This window comes from Triturus cristatus, chromosome 6, assembly GCF_964204655.1.
Source record: "Triturus cristatus chromosome 6, aTriCri1.1, whole genome shotgun sequence".
NCBI classification, from domain to species: domain Eukaryota; kingdom Metazoa; phylum Chordata; class Amphibia; order Caudata; family Salamandridae; genus Triturus; species Triturus cristatus.
Window position 1 is genome coordinate 562,889,851 of NC_140589.1, and position 12,209 is coordinate 562,902,059.

The window sequence follows — 12,209 nt, forward strand, 5'->3', positions numbered from 1 at the left end:
ACCTTACACCCCCACAATGTGCTGCTTATGACTTCACATATTACATCACGCATGGCATAGTCAGTGACTTCACGGATGACATCTCAAATTACATCAGTGATGACATCATCCACAGAACTATACACACCTCCATACAGCCTCTCGTCTGCCCACTGACACCCACACAATCACATACCCATGCCAGTATTCTCACACCCACTCGCTCCTCTATAGAGCCCCTCACACACCCACTCACTACATTGTGCAGCCACTCACACAAACATTCACTCACCCATACAGCTACTGATATAGTCACTAACTGGTATATCCACTCACACAGCCACACAGCTATTCACACAGACTTATTCACCTACAGTCACTTACATACCTGCTCACTTACACATACAGCCTCTCAATACAGTCATTCACCCATATAAGCACTCACCCACCCACCCAATCACTTACCCATTCACACATCCAGACAAGTACTTTCACATCCGCTCGCTCACCCATACAGCCATTCACACAGACACTCTCCAATACACCACTCACACACAAATCACTTAACCAAACACCCAGTCAAACAGCCACTCACCCATACAGCCTTACACACTCAGTTACTCACTCAACTCATACAGCCATCCAGAAAGCTACATATTCACCCATACAGCCACAGACCACACCCATTCACTCCCCAATACCGCCACTCACACCGCATCTAACTCAGTTTCTCTCACACAGATGTATACACCCATACAGCCACTTATACACCCATACACCCCTGGATACACACAGTTACACAGCCACTCACTCAACATATGTTAGAAGTAATATCACTCAGTAGTAGCGCGCCTAGTATACTGATTTACATTTTGTAGTAGTTTAGTTTGTGTTTAACACTCACTTGCTTACTTGATGTCATCAGTGATGTCATTTGAGATGTTATCAGTGAGGTCATCATTGATGTCACTGATCAAGAATGATGTAATATGTGAGTTCTTAAGCAATGCATTGTGGGGGAGTTATAGTGTATATATATATATATATTATATATATATATATATATATATATATATATATATATATAGCGCCTCATGACCCCATCTCTGTACAGCGTCTCGTTGGCTTTGTTGTTAACACTAGCGCTATAAACTATCCATACAAACAATGAGAGCGTGGCGCCAAACTCCATGAAGTTTACAAAAACGGTGTTAAGGTCACAGCTCCTTGCGCCATCCTGGTTTATTCACAAAGATTGAAAAATTAGACACACAGAACGTGCGCACTTGTTCCACCGTGCAAGGCATGCAGCAGCGTACGGGCAATGGCGATGAGACACGGGGGCACCGTGGACGTAAATCACACGAGAGTATGGATCTTCAGAGCAGAGTAAGGGAACCAAAAGGAGTAAACATCCTTAGGGAAGAAGCTGCCTACACCAAGCACTTCCCCATAATTCACCCTTTACAAGACCGGTAGTCACACCCACGTCTCACTTGTCTCACCACATCATGCAGTAACCAGCTAGCCTGTTTAGGTCTTTGATCATATTTATTAATGTAGGGCTCCCACTTGGTATTTATTGAAGGCTCACTTCTACATTAGTTGGAAACTTTATTCATGTTGTCATTTTTGATTGGGCAGTATATGCTGGCTGGGAATAAGCCTTTTTCTGAATCTTTTGTTTTTATTGCTTTGTATACAGGTAGACGTTACCCAAAGATCAATTTGCTGGAACAGTATCATGTTGCGCTTTTTCTTTGTCAGTTTTAGATGAAACGGAAGTGGGGGCATCCTAGGGAAATTTTTAATTAGCATGCCTATTTTGTGAAGTTGCCAAAGAGTGTATAGGGTTCTAATCTATATACTGTAACAGATCCCAATGTAACAATGAGATAATATTCATGCATTGGAGATAGTAGTGATCACCTAGCTAGCACAGATCAACTAGATGGATCTTACAAGAAAAAGCACTCGTCACTTCTTTCCTGAAAGTTAATTCATCCTCAATAGTTCCAGGGTGTAATGGTAGACCATTCCTTAGATGATATGCGACCTAATTGTTTATATGCACTCATGTCCATTCAAAACTCAGTGACTTGTTATGTAGAGTTTAGTCTTCGAAGTTCCAGTCTATGTGGTCAACATGCTAGATAAAAATAAATGTGATAAAAAATCTCAAATTTGATATGGTATGTTTGGCCTCTTTGTCAGTCGCAGACTGGTTCTGCAAGAATGACCATGTAAGGGACGAGCAACCACCTATGATGGCTTTTCACTCACCAGAATACATCTGAAACCAAGGAAGAAAAATGTCAGCCAAACAAGGATCCCTCCCATTGTGCTCAGTAGTGCATCGTGGTGTTACTCTCATCTCAGTAATTGATGTCTGGATGGTTTTGATAGTTGTTGGTACCCTTATTGAATTTCCAACATGTTTTTAGTAAGGTAGCAGATATAAGTACCTTAACAGAGTTTCCTGGATATGTATATATTGTTTATGTAGCACAAGTCTAGCCATAAGATCCATTTGAACGATCTATCTCAGCATCTCCAGGGTGCAAAAGCAGGATGCTGTCGCTGTGTTGACTTGCCCACGTTGCTGTTGATGATAATTTTGAGGTTACTGTTGTGGTTACTGGGTGTTGGTTCGAGTTCGGCCAGTCACCAGTTGGAATCCCAAGGTGAGGTGTTTTTGCTTATTTTTGCATTTTCTGTCTTCAGTGTTGAGCTTGAGACATTTGCTTTTATCTGGTTATCAACTAAGGTCATGCAGGCAGGGAACTGGTTTATTATGTTGTAGGAATGACAAAGTGGTCAGTCTAGCCTAAGGATTGAGGCTGTGGCCTTTGTAGTGCTTTGGATGTATACTTGCTGTACCCTGTCTAGTGTATCAATGAGGCTGAAGAGGGTGTCCTTTTAAAAAAAAAAAAAAAAAAACAACAAAAAAGAATTGTGGTCTTCGTTGCACAGATAAAGAAATAGATTTTCAGCAGCTCCATGGTATTGAGTGTTACTTGTTTGCTTGATGTACGGGACCAGGAGGAGTGACGGATGACAGTGAGGCCGCCTCCCTTCTTAAGTGCACAGTCCCCACAATAGTTGCTGTAGCTTCTGGAAGAAAAACATCTAGGATGTGGGAAAATGTGGGGGTGAACCATGTATCTGACGAAGCGAACGTCAAGCTTGTGATAGCCGATGAGATCTGTTTTGTCTGGTGCATGGAGTACTGCAGAGTGAGCATTGAGGATGAGTTGAAATGTGTGGCTGTAGTTTCAGGATGTGTGGTAGCTAGTGGGATGAGTGTATGATTGGGTTGTGTGTGTTGTGCGTGTTGTGCCAATGTTATGTCAGTGTCTGGGTTGTCTACATCTGTGTGCGTTAGTGGGGATTAGCAAGTATCTCATTGGTGGTTATCTAATTGGATTACAAACGTAGTGGTGGTTCTGAAACACCAGTGGTAAGTAGTACCTCACACGATTCGCCCCACGACTTATAACAAATATAGTAGAAGCCATTTAACCATTTTTGCAATGATTAGTAGCCAAATTCATCCACAAGCGGTGCAAGCATTGTCGAGCAATTTAGTTAGAATATGCTGCTTGGATGTTATGCTTCATATTTCAGTAATCTCAATCCGCGTCATTGTAATCTAAACGTCTGCGAATATAAGGAGAATTCCATCATTAGATTTGTGACCCGATTGCAAACTATTATCGCTTTTCAAAAGCAAATCAGAGTGAAATAAGTTGTCTGTAGAATTAAAGAGGCTGTTTACCTTTGTCTACACCAGATGTTTGACTGAGACAATCCAAGCCAAAACAGTATGTCACTTCATTTTCCAACATCACGAGCAAAACTATATAGTTACTCAGCAATCCTGTTAATATTCACTCGTGTCTGCTCCGAGCTCCCATCCTGTGCCAGGAGTGCTCATGGACAAATAGAAGCAAGTTGTCAGCACAGATGCTTTGAATGCATAATCGAAGCATGGGATTTTTAAGAAATTGATTTATTCAAAACAGCATAGGTAATTGCTCGCAGAACATAGGCTTGTTTCGAATTTCCCATGGGGTAGATTGTGCACCTTTCCTACAATACCCAAGATATTTTGAAATTGTAAAAGCAATAATAAACACTCCTGCTTGGCCTCCATCTGACCAGTGTTGTCTGCCAAATTCAAGGATTGTGTGCAGTCTGCTGACAAATTTGCATTTTAAGATATTCCATCATAGGCATTTATGGCACCTGAATTGCGTCAGTATGGAGTGCTAGACCTACTTCCAGATTGTAGATGTTTTCTTCAGGAGCAGAATACAAAGTGCCTCACTTAGAAATTGAAAATATTCTACGTCTGTTGCATTCATAATTCATTGTACTGTCGAGGAAAACAACTTATTTTCACAGCAAAACCTTGAAACATCAGGCTTGAATCCTATTTGTTTGTAGATTTATACGCTGGAACTCTTCTCAATATTACTTTTTGTCATCACAGTCAGTAAAGTATCTTTAGAAGGTCTTGGTAATGTATCACCAGTTAAGAAGCTTGCTCCTTTTTGAGCTTTTAATGTTTTTCTTACACGGTTGGTGCAGGAGACAGTATTTAGGCCTATGCTGTGGAAGTCATACTTTTCAAAGAGCTTAACCCTTAGCTTGAAGTGTTATTTTGGTTGTTACTCAGTATCAGGAGCTACAGCAATTGTTTGCACCATGTAGCCTAAAATGTGAAATGTCATCTCAAATGGCACACTTGCATCTTGCTTGGTAAATTTAGCTGTCTGTCAAAAAGATGCAAGCATTTCTCAAGTAGGGTGTCCTGCCTGCCAAATCATAAAGTAGGTCCTTGGGCAGGTACAAGTGTCCTTGGATATTGGAGTATAGGTAAGTAACTTTACCTTTTTGGATTATTAGTAACCACCACTTTGTAGTTCACCTTTCTTTTGAACTAACACTATGTAGTGGTAGTTTATATAGAAAGTAGAAACATGTAATATTTGCTGTATAAAAACTAATTATCACATTTAAATGTAAAAACGGATGTCTCGTCTACTTCTATAGGGTCATATGCTGATTGTCTGATAATGACTGATGCAGGAACAATCATTTTATTTTGTTTGCAAGGGGACTATAATTACCATTAAAAGCAGAAATGTCTCTTTTACAGTTTGGTAAATACACCATGCATGCTGTGTCAAATCAAGACAACTTTGAGGTGCCAACTGAATCAACGTTAACGCTTTTAAATAAAACGGATTCAAGCACCACAGTGAAAGAAAGAGGTAATCTTGTTTTGAATTTTGTAGCTTATTTTGTCATTGACATTTTATTCTTTTAGGAATTCCAGTGATAATGCAAGTGTGCTTACGCCCCATATGCAGCTTACTATGGTGCCATGTGAAATTCTTTAATGGGCTACTTTCATTTGCATCCAGCAGTTTAGAAATTTATATTTGTGTAGATGGAATGGTTTTTATAAAATGTTCAACCTAATTTTAGTAAGACACAAAGGTTCAGCATTGAAATGAAGTTAGCTAGGTTTGAAATAAAGGTTAATATTCCATTGTAAAAAAATTATTTTTGATATGGTATTCTCCCAAATCGCTAGCATAAAGGCAGGAGCACAATCGGTGACGGACTCCAGACCAATGTTTGTACAAAAATATTACTTTGTTTACTTTTATTTCTGTGAACCAAGTGGAACTCAGTTACAAGTAAGTGCTTTTCAGTTTCCATTTTATTTACCCAACGTCCTCACTGAGCACAGGTTTCTGCCATGCTTAGTGAGGCCTGCTGCATACTGACCCCAACTACATATTTATTTGGATTTTTTTTTAATACTGCTTTTCTCCTGCAGTACCACAGAAGCTTCGTTTGCATTCTTGCATGGTCTAGCAGTACCACATCTCTTGCGGTTCCACAATGGTGTGCATTGGGTACCGCAGGAGTACTTTGCGGCAAATCTTTTTTTGCCCCCAAGATGGGGGTTCCTCAGACCCCCACCACAAAGGTCAGGCTATGCCTTTCTACCTCCTTGTATGATAGTGCTTTTAAAAATTGAGTCACCGTGTTCTGCAGTGGCGGACACAACATTTCTGTTGATATTGTTGCCAGTCAATCTGATTGCTTGGTCCCACAGTTCCAAAGGTAACCACAGGTTAAGAAAAATCCCACTCGACCAGTCAGCGGTACCAATGAAATACTGTGGTAACAACCATCCACATATCACTACATTTTTACCTTAAATTTCTCAAGAACAGTCAAACGGATTTACATCAAATCACAAAAAGCACGCTTTGTTAGTAAAGATCTAGCTTTCTGTAAAATTGATATAATTATGTTGAGCTAGATGTTTTTCCTGCATCGCTTCCCAAATTTCCTATGGGAATTTGCATGGCCAAAAGAAGCTTTGGGACCCTTGCTTTTTCTCAAACTCCTGCTTGACAGACCACCCCAAAACTTTCCCAGAAGGAGCTCAGGTGAATGATTAAAAAAAAAAAAAAAAATTATGAAGATTTGTCAAATGCCATCAAAGTTACTAGCAAAACAAAAAAACATTCCTATGTAAACTGTCCCCAAACTCATAACTTCACAGTGACGGATGTCACTGTGTAAAATCTATCTAAAAAAAATTACCATCTCTACTTATGCAAAATATCCATATCTATTCCACACTTTGCATTCTTTAATGGATCCTTCTCATTCAAGTAATTGTGCCATCCAGATTTTACTACTGCTTGACTATCTTTCACAGTGGCACTCTATAGACATTGTCAAAATTGCAAAAGATCCGAGGTATGACTATCTTCACTTTGTAATAAACAGATCTGCCTGTCCAAATTAAATTGGCCACCAAGTAAACAAGTCACACTAAACACACTGTACCATTTGAAAGTGCTAAAGTATTTCACAGATCTATCTGTAAAACTAATATTAAAATATTAAAATAAGTTTCAGCTCCCATTAAGACACTAAGCTCTGAACTACCAAATGGCAAAGAAAAAACTCTGGAATAACTTTCACCTTGCCAACTGTAAAAATGTCCCAACGCTAAAGGATTGAAAAAGCTGCTTATTAACAAGCTCTCTTTCTCGCTCCAGATACCTAACATGTGTCCTTTTAATTGTTAATTGTTTTTGTCCCACTTCTCCTCCTACTCCCTCCCTCTGTAAAGTAGAATGTTTGTAAAGTAGAATGTTTCTGGTGTATGAAGAACATGATAAATACGGTGATTATTTGCGCCTCATGTACATACACTACCTCTATCCGAAATGTAAGGCATCAAACTGCGACACTTTCAAATCATTCGCATCCAAAACTGTGTGACACTCTTGTGCCTCACTTTGTTTACTGAGCACAAGAGATGCCCTCCTTTTAGGAGATGGTCTTGTGATAAGTGCCCCTTTGAGAACATTTGCGTTGGATGTTCACTGAAAGTTATTAATATCCTGATGAATCGGTCTGTACAAAAAGGCATTTTGGCTCTTTTGATGCAAACTCCGTTCATCATGTGCTTGAAAAAATGGTAGTAGAAATGGCTGCGGTAGATCTTGTATCACCTTCCCTGCCTACAAGTGGTTGACTGCCCTATTGAAGAAAATGATCAAGACTTCTGCTCCTCAGCTGTTATCATTGACCAGCTTTCCTCCTATGACTAATTCATTGACGGTCCCCTTGTGTTAATCAGCCTTGTTGCCAGTCACCTCACCATCATTGGCATCATCTAATGCCCCTTAGCAGTAGTAGCCCTTTTAATGGGGCTCCTTGTCGTTGAGGTTCACCACTTTGTAGTTGACTTTCACCTTGTTTTTTTTTTTTTTTGTGGTCACCTCCGCTTCAGCAGCTTCTCATCTTTGACAGGTGTTTTAACAGTACCAGCTGCAGTTTTTCCAACAACTGTAATTCCTTCTGCATCTAGGTGTTGGGTTTGGCCAGATTTCCATTCTGCCAGCATCTGAAGTACCACTGAGCTACCCTAATCACTTCTTACCTCTAAAGGTACCCATATCAGAAACTGATGAGGAATAAGATGATTTTCAGGAGATTCAGATGAGAAGCAGCCTCAATCGGTGTACAGTCTGCAGCAGTTGAAAATGAATTATGAGCAACCTCAATGAAGATGCTAGACATTTTAATTGATATGAGCCTTACTAGCAACACAACTTCGCCAGGGCAATGCGCTGTCCACTGGAACTACACTTGGGACAGGTTCCTGTTAATTTCTTCCAATCATTTCAACAAATAATAGAGTTTTTTCCCAAGGCTTTCAAATCTATTTGTGCCTGAATGTCCGCCGACTCTGCCGGTTTGTCAACCACCTTCACTCCCATGTGAACTTTTACTGCCTCTTACACACAACTCCAGAGGATGTGGTGTAACTGAGCACAGAGGAACGTGGGGATGAATCTTAGGATGAGAATGATGTGGACCTCGATGCTGATTATTTTTTCTTTAAATAAGTCCCTGCGTCCATTTCTCCAAACGTGGTTTGAATCCCAGATCTTCACAGCCCGTGAGTTTTCGAGTAACCCCATTTCCTGCGGATGATTCCACTGAGTCCATCTCGCAACCGATTTAACTGCGAAATTTTGGCACGTTTTTCCATATACTTTGATGATGGCTTTCCTGATGAAGTTGTTTACTCACCGAAATGCACGATAAAGGTAGAAAGCACAGGATAATCGATAATTTCAGCCTCAGCTGTTGCATCTACACAGAGTATTAATCATAGCATCTGTGTTATCAAAGATATGGAAACTTGATGAAACAATTCACCAAATTGATGATGTTATGTAAACTAATAATGTATTATACTGTGTTTTGCTAGGTACCATGCAATATTGTTGTAGATCTCCATAAGTTGAGCATAAATGAAGGAGTGAATGTTGTATGCTGATGGTGCACCCCGAGGTGCATTTGAAGTATGAAATATCTATACTTATTAATATTAGTCTCAATTTCATGTTTTCTATGAATCATTGCATTGATGCTGAATGCTAATAAAGTTTATATAGTACATGTTTGAGCCCGTTTTCTCGTCCGTAATTTACCTAATTTAAAATTCAGTTGTGGGGGTGGGGGGGTGGGGGGGGGGGGGGTGTTGCAATACATTAGTTTTTTTCCCTGTTTCCGGAACGTTTATCAATGGCAGGGGGTCCCCTTTTCTTTACATTTGTTGGGATTCCTGCTGTTCTCCTGGATGTTTTAAAAGGTGGCTTTATTTTGTGAAATTTAAAGTGTTTCTATGATAGCACAAGTATTTGTTTTCTCTCTAAGGTATGTTTTGTTCTGTAGTAGGGGATCTCTGTGTATAGTCATAATCTAGTGAATAGTCCCGCCCATGTGCGCGGACCCCGGAGCAATAAAAAATAATCTCTTAAATTGTCAAGCCATGCAGACCTGCAGCTACACTTAAGAGAGAATTCAAAGACAGATAATGCAGCCTATATCCATAGGCTACACTGTCCAGTACTTCAACTAGATAATTCCACCAACATCCACAAACAGCACTGCCTGCCCAGCTTTTTCCACAGAGAAAAACCTGCCTCCACCAGCAAAAGCCTCTGGAATGATAGAGAGGGAGGAATGGACAGACAAGCCCCATAGGCTGCCATTATGTGGCTCATAACAGGATACTGTGCCTTTAAGAAAACTTTCCAGAACTTTTCCAGTATCCCAGAATACACAGCAGGTCCCTTCTACTTTCAGTTCTTTTTTCCGGCTCCTTCTAGCAGGACCCTGGAGCATTAGCTCATCATTTTTCGAGCTTTTAATTCATTTTTAGTGATTTTTTTTTTTTTTTCTGGATTTTTGAAGTTTCACTCGACGTCTTTGGTCTTTCTCTACATTCTGCTGTGGTTTTTTGGCAGAATTTCTGCAGTTTTCTTGTCTCTATACAATCTGACAAGTGCTTTGACTGCGGTAGGAAATAGAGGCCAAAGCTGAAGCTCACAGAGTTTGTCTTCTGTGCTTGCCTGTGTCTTATGTCTTTGACACCTGTCTAGGCATCTTCTTCAGCCTCTGGGTAAGGAGTGGGTAGGTCCTCTACCACGTCCCATGCTGTGTCCTCTGGGGTTTTCCCCAGTAGGAACGCGACTGTAAAACGACGCGATTCCGGTCAGCATCGAGGACGGTGACGTAGAGAGCAGGTATGACACCGATATGCTCTCCGTCGACGCAGGACTCCGGTCGACGCGACATCAAAAGCCCACGTCACGAGGGCTTGACGTCGAGGCGATGCTTGACGTCGAGGCGATGCTTGACGTCGAGGCGGTGCTTGACGTCGAGGCGGTGCTTGACGTCGAGGCGGTGCTTGACGTCGAGGCGGTGCTTGACGTCGAGGCGGTGCTTGACGTCGAGGCGGTGCTTGACGTCGAGGCGGTGCTTGACGTCGAGGCGGTGCTTGACGTCGAGGCGGTGCTTGACGTCGAGCATCACTGCGCCTCGACGTCGAGGCGCAGTGAAGTCGCAGTGATGGTGAAGTCATGGGGGACGTCGAGGGGTCATTACTGGCGCTCGATGTCTAGGTCCCGTTCTGGACCTCGCTCCGTAGTGAGCCTATCATCATAGGCGGGGACTTCGTTTTCCCGGCAACGTCGACTCTCGACGCTGAGCTGGGGATGGACGCCGAGGAACCCTTCGGAGTCTGGGGCTACTTATACGTGGTCCGCTCAGAAGCGAGGGACTTTGGTCCCTTCGCTTAGTTGGGAGTGTCTGCGTACCGGCTCACCATCTAGGTCGCCTCCTGCTCCGCCCCCACTGGTGATACCAAGGGGATGCCGCAGAATTCTCTCCGGCTCATCTCCCACTCACCGAGGGGCCTGTGGCTCCTCAGCCGGCGATCCCCCCCGTGGAATCTTGATGTCCCTAGAACGAGGTCTCGTGTTGGGGCGTCGGTCTCATGGACTCCGCTGTCTTCCATAAGGTCCCGTCGTCACCGTTATGGAAGGTCTCGGGTCGGGCATGCCAGGGATGCATCTTACGTGCGTATGGAGAGGTGCTCTCCTGCTCTTACGAATTTCCCCCTTGGCGGGTTGTTCACTGGTGTGTGGTACTTGACTTTCGTACACAGTCACCGGCCAGTAGGTTCTGGCTTCGGAGCTTCCTGTATAGCTGACATCAGTGATGTGTAAGACTCTACAGATGAAACCTCTTGCTGGGCCGTTGATAAATCCCTGTGTGAGTTCCTTCCCCAAAGTGTGGATCTCCTGCCCAGAGACAGGGATAGTCTATAGGGCCTGATGGTTGCGGATATACATTCTTCGGCTCTGCAGCAGATATCTCGCTTCAGGCGAAACCCGGGCATTGCCATGGTTTTGTTCTACGGCGACATACTTTTATTCGTCTGACATCTCTGAAGCCTGCGGCACAGCAGTGTTTCTCTAATCTCCTGTTCTCTGGCGCAACTCTTTTGCTCCCATGCAGATAGCGAGGTGGCCCGCATGAAGGCCGAGGCTTTGAAGGCTGTAGGTTTGGAGGGGCATGGAGAATGGCTTAAGGCCGTCCGCCCTTTCCAGCGGCGTTATGCCTCCCAGATTTTGTTTCTGCGGTCTCGGGCCGCCATTGAATCATTCAGGTGCTGAATATCGTGCGACTCTTCCAGTTCTCCTCCAGCGCTCCCTCCAACTCAATCGCGCTACCTGCGCGAGTTGTAGAAGGAGGCCACCACCCTCTTCCAGTAAAGGAAGATAGAATCGGCTCCTCTGGGACGGAATGGAATGGGATGGTACTCACTGTTCCTTCTAGTGTGCAAGGGAGACATGACCGAGTTTGGACCCGTGTTCGGCGTGCGACAGGCCGACTCGTGGGGTCAAAGAGTAATAAATTCCGGTGGAGGTCCCTGCATTAGATTTCCCCTCAACTTCATCAGGGAGACTGACTATGCGCATTAGATCTGAAGGCCGCAGATTCTCACGTACCCCTGGCGGGGAAAATATCGCGAGTTCCTGCTTTTCACAGTGGGCAACGACCATTATCATTGCTTTGTGCCTCCTTTCGGCCTGAAGTCAACACCTCGGAATGTTCCATACGCAAGGAAGTAGTGGCTGCGCATATGAGAGTAACAGTGTCTTTGTCTATCCGTTTCTGGACGACTGGTTGATCAAGGCAGCTACTTTCAGGTAGCGCGCCTGCATTTCACTCGGACTTTCTCTCTCTTACTTCGTTTGGGCCTCCGCACCAACCTCACGAGGTCTGTCTTGGCTCAACGGATGTGTGTCCTTCAGAGGGGGAGA

General features: G+C 43.1%; 1 protein-coding gene across 2 annotated transcripts in view; it reads left to right on the forward strand.

Annotated features, from left to right (window-relative positions):
* TTK (TTK protein kinase) overlaps positions 1–12,209 on the forward strand; it is a 650,127-nt gene that overhangs the window by 163,062 nt on the left and 474,856 nt on the right. For both annotated transcript variants that reach the window (XM_085611007.1, XM_085611008.1), the window contains exon 10: positions 5,144–5,258. In XM_085611007.1, the coding sequence (XP_085467133.1) occupies positions 5,144–5,258 (115 nt within the window). The remainder of the gene's footprint in view (positions 1–5,143; positions 5,259–12,209) is intronic.